General features: G+C 41.6%; 1 protein-coding gene across 1 annotated transcript; it reads right to left on the bottom strand.

The window, feature by feature from the left end:
• Window positions 1-4,857: 4,857 nt before the first annotated feature.
• PtA15_10A193 (uncharacterized protein) lies at window positions 4,858-5,233 on the bottom strand (the record flags this gene model as incomplete). Its single annotated transcript, XM_053160345.1, has 2 exons — window positions 4,858-5,023; window positions 5,139-5,233. 2 exons carry the CDS (start codon window positions 5,231-5,233, stop codon window positions 4,858-4,860), a joined length of 261 nt encoding a protein of 86 aa, XP_053024329.1.

Genomic DNA, 5,233 nt, shown 5'->3' on the forward strand with positions numbered 1-5,233 from the left:
TCTACCGGAATTCCATCAATTATGAATTCCTGATGTAAAGCCGCTCCTATACCTTCAAAGCAAGCATCTATGTACAGTATAAATGGCAAAGAGTAGTCTGGTTGCGCCATTACGGGAGCTGTAGTAATGAGCCTCTTTAGTTGCTCATATTGCTCTACTCTCCCGTACGTCATCTCAAAGAAGACATCTTTGCTACATAGCTCGTATAGACTTTTTGAGATGTTTGCAAATTTAGGGATATGCTGTCTGTAGTAACTACAAAATCCCAGAAATGACTGCATTTCTGTCATTTATGGTGTTCAAAGTTGGTTTGCATAATTTTATGCATGCATAAATCATAAAATCATAAAAATATTTTGGTGAGGAAATTTTGTATCACATAATCAGACAGTCATATCCCCTGCAAAAAAGATTTTATGATTTTATGATTTATGCATGCATAAAATTATGCAAACCAACTTTGAACACCATAATTGTCTGCGGCATAGGTTTAAGCAGAACTGTGGCTACTCTGTTCCAATCTATGGCTAGAGATAATCCGGAGACTATATGACCTAAAGCCTTGAGTTCTTGAAAACCAAAATAACATTTCTTGATTGACATTTTCAAGCCTGCTGTGATAGCTGTACGGAGGACCAGACTTATTTTTTCTAAATGATCCTCCCAGTTGGTAGAATATATGATAATGTCATCTATGTATATCATCATCCAACTTGGCCTAATAAAGGATTCAAATATTGTGTCCATCATACGCTGGAAGTGCGAAGGAGCATTTTTGATACCAAATGGCATTCTCAAATATTCATAAACTCCTAGGTGACAGATTATACGCATAAATTGTCTGCTTTCTTCCTTAATGGGTATTTGATGGAATCCTTTAAGCACATCCATTGTGGTAATGTATTTAGCTTTTGGCAAATTATGTAGTGAATGATCTATCCTTGGGATAGGATAATTTTCTGCCTTGGTGTAATTATTGAGGGCTTGGAAGTCTCCTACCATACGGGACTTTTTGTTATGCCATGCTATAATCACTGGCGTAGTTATTTCCACTTGTCCATTGTGGCCTACTTTCCTCAGAAACTTAAGCTCTAATAGTTCTTTGATGTGAATTTCTAGAGCTTCGCGAGACTTGGGGCTCGAGGGATATGCTGCTCTCCTTAACGCAGGAGGGTAAGGGGGTTGACATGTAAGTTCTATCTCAATATCGTGTCCTGAGATATTCCCTATGGGTTCTTCTTTTGTGCAGAAAGCTTCTTCATGCTCAAAGCAGACTTTTAACACAGCTGATTGTTGCTCCGCAGTCAAGTTACTACTTATGGCAGCTTGAGACATCTAATCTTGTCTGAATTTGTTCAATTCCTTATTCTCATGGTCTCTTCCCGGAGGGTCCTGAAAGCTGATTTTACATATCTCAAACTTTTGTTTCCAATCACCACCTATTGTGTAATATCTGTTTTTGCTTTGAATTACATCTATTCCATACAAGCAGAATGCATCATTTCCTATAATGAGGTAATCACACACAGCATCTTCTAGGACTACAAATTCTACGTGTAATCTCAAAGATCCTTTTGTATGTGGGAAGATAAGAGGTAGTTTGACTATCCCTATTGGCTTAAGGGTTGAGTTACAACTGCTAAATTTAGCTTTTGGTGTGAAGAGGAGGTTATTCTTCCATTCAGGGTAACAAGAGTCTAGTAGATTAGTACCAGTGCAAGAACAGAATGCTCCAACATCTAAAAGAGCTTGAACTTCTCTCCCGTCAAAGATAACTGTTGTATAGCTAGTTTTTCCCAGAGTATAACTCATGCCTTCTTTGGGCTTATTTGTCATCAGTTTTGCATCTGATACATGACCAATTCCTAGTGAAGAGTTCCATCTCTGTGGCAAGTTGGACTCTCCTTGGATTACAGTAATATGCAAGGGATCACCCAGATCAGCTTGTATTACATTGCATTTGGCATTAATTTCAGGTTCATCCCCACAATCTCCCAGTTCAGGTTCCATACTGAAAATGTCAAATTGAGAGCCCGTATCAGATAAATCATCTTCATCCAACTCTACTTTGATATTGTTGATGCGTTTACAGGGTTTAGGGCAATCAGGTCTCTTATGGCTTTTCTCCCCGCAATTGTAGCACTCAATACCAGCTGTTTTTCTAGGAGGCATTTCTGTACTCTTTTTGTCTGCGGCCGTGTTCTCTCTAGAAGACAGATTACGCCTTTCTTCATACTTTTTGGGTCTCTTGTCTAATTTCTTGGCCACAATAATTATTTCTATGGTAGCTACTAATTCGGACAAGTCAACGTCGGCATCTTTCAATCTGCACATTACATCATGTTCTAGATTATTAGGGCACTTTTTGAGAATTTTCTTAGTGACAAATTTCTGAGAGGGTTGGTTGTAGATGCAGTCATTCCTTTTCTTCTGACTCAGACACCATTTGTATGGATCATCTTTGGTAGGATCAAAGAAATCATTCTCATACGTGGCTAGCATTTTATCCTCCCAGACATCTGTAGATGTACCAAACTGTTTGTGAATCAGTTTTTTCCACTCTTCCCAGCTTATTTTTCCGACAGATTTCTTTTTTCTGACGAACCAGTCTAAAGCTACTCCTTCAAACAACCTTGGTAATCTGGAGGTTACTACTTCATCAGTAGCTTCGTAACACTCAAGGAGGTGATCTACATAATCTATGAAGTAGATATGATCATATTCTCCTTCTCCAGAGAATTTGGGCAATTCTTTCATTGGCCGCATTAGTTTGCATTTGGTTACTGCGTCTAAACTATTCAAAAAAGAAGTGGTCTTTCTAGGTTGTTCTTGGTACGGTTGAGAATCACTGGCAGCATTTTGGCGGGGCGGAGCAGTTGGTTCTTCTTCTTTGGGAGGTAGAGGTCTCTCTTGGTGTTGAAACACTCTGCTTCTGGTGTTTAACAGAGGATTGTTGTAGATGAATTCCTCCGTCTGAGAAGTTTCAGGGTTACGATTCAGGTGCGGGGGAGTTTGTATTCCCGCTACATTTTGTTTAAGAGTTTTTATCTCTTGTGTCAGGGAGCTAATTTGCTCTGCAGTAGAGATATTGATTTTATTCATCATCTCTTTTATGTTATCCTCTTGATGACTAACTAAATCTATCAATATTTGTAACTGGGTGGATTGGTGGTCTTCACGCTCTCTGTTTCCTTTGATAACCTCAGTTTTCAAAGTGGTTAACAATTGACTTTTAAAGTCTGCAATACCAATATCAATATCAGTAAGTTTGTCTTGCAGACTCTGATTGATCTCAGCCTGATTTTCTATGTTTGTTGATATCTCACTGATGTTTTTCTTAATTTCTCCAATGTCATGGAGAAACTCAGGAATTTTAACAAAGTGTTCTTGAGACATTTTTATTGCTTGGCTAACAGCAGACTCAAGGGTGTTAATAATAGAAGTATGACATTCCACAATTTTAGAGTTTGTAAATTTATATTGGTTACTAGAGTTACTATGTAAAAAGGGTGTTCAAAGTTGACTTGCATAAAATCATAACACCACAAAATCATAAAATTCTAAACTGAAAAAAATATGTACCACCCAAACACTCAAATTACAGCAACATTTCTAGAATGGTACATATGAAATCATCACTTGAAAGTTTTATGATTTTATGATTTTATGTATTGAAAATTTTATGATTTCAACTTTGAACACCTTAAAAGTAGACAAGTTTCCATACAAATTATCAAACATGTGGAAAATGAAATCTCTATCTAAATCTGATTGTAGGCTTGTTCCAAGGTGTTTGCTGCCTTCATGACTTGAGCCCATCTGCCGCGGTCTCTGCAGAGATTGTTGGATTGATGGCTGGGAGGAGTCTTTTGTTTTCTCGAATTCTTCACCAGAGGGTTGATTTGCTTCATCACCGTCCAGGGATTCCACCCGTTGACCAAGGATTCTAGCTCTGGTCAAGTTAGATGTCTCTGAGCCGCTTTTTGAGTCTCCTGCGCTTTGCGCAGTGCGGCTAGGAACTCCTCTTTTGGAACCCTGCGCGCTTGGAGGGCTACGCACTTTTTCCAATTCAATCTGTGAGTGTACACTAGATCCTTGATTAATTGGATCTGTTCCTCCTCCAACTCTTTGGGAGTCTTTTTCGTAGCTCGGGCTTTCGAAGTGCTTGGAGCGGGGGTCTTCTTCTTGAACCGAAGCGGGATAGTTACCTCCGAGGAAACAAGGATAACCTGAAGGGAAGCATAGAACATTCTACTTCTATAGGATGAAACAGCCATGTGGTCAGAGTAGTGGGTCAAGGAGTCACATGATGGTGTTGTAAGAGCTCGCTTGGAGCTCTTCACTAACCTCGGTCAAAAGCGCTGGTGGGACGGAGCAGGAATGCTCTAGAGGTTCTAGAACCAACGGTCGGGCTGTATTGCAGAGGCTAGCCCGGTCAGAGAGGAAGGTTGGGTCTCTCTATTAGTCTATGTACACACAGTCTCCCCAGAAGGGAGAGAAGGGGAACAAGTGAGAGAAGGAAAGGAGAAATGGCTTACCTAGCCCGGCCAGAGAGGAAGGTTGGGTCTCTGCTGGACTAGGAGGGTGTGGGGAGCGGCGTTGACTATAGTCCCCTCACGTGACATGGCCCGTATGGCCTTGTGAACCCCACGAGCCGCGCGGGGCTTCACAGTCTCCCCCCCTATAGTAAGAGAGGAGTGAGAAAAAAAAACGGGACCGAGGGAGTGACAACAGGGGGAAAAGGACATGAGCAGGGATATCATGGGGGAAAAGAAACAAGGGTGGTTGGTGTGGTGGGACTGATGGGACGCGGGAGCTGAGCCACTGTTTCTCTTGTCAGCTATTTCTGTTGCTGATTTACTTGTCATCTTCATTCCCGTCTGATCCGGAATGTGGGGTTGGCGTGTATTGATCTGCTCTGAGTGTGTGTTTGATTTGGTTGATCTCCCACCAATGCGTGGGGGCGGGAAAAACCCCCGGGCTGACTTGACAATCCGCTCTGAGGTGAGGTTCCTCTTCAGCACTGTTGTGAGCCAGCGGCGTAAGCAAGCAGCCGGTCTGAAGTATTAGAACCGGTCTAGGTGAGGAGGTACCCACCCATACATCCCAACTGCGTCAAGTGTGAGTGCCTCCTCAACCGTGCTGGCGCAGAATTTTGGAATCCCCGGGCCGTCGTCCAATCGTTGCTCAATTTGCTAGCTCTTGATTTCTGCAAGAGCAAAACATTCCCCAT

This window comes from Puccinia triticina, chromosome 10A, assembly GCF_026914185.1.
Source record: "Puccinia triticina chromosome 10A, complete sequence".
Classification (NCBI taxonomy): domain Eukaryota; kingdom Fungi; phylum Basidiomycota; class Pucciniomycetes; order Pucciniales; family Pucciniaceae; genus Puccinia; species Puccinia triticina.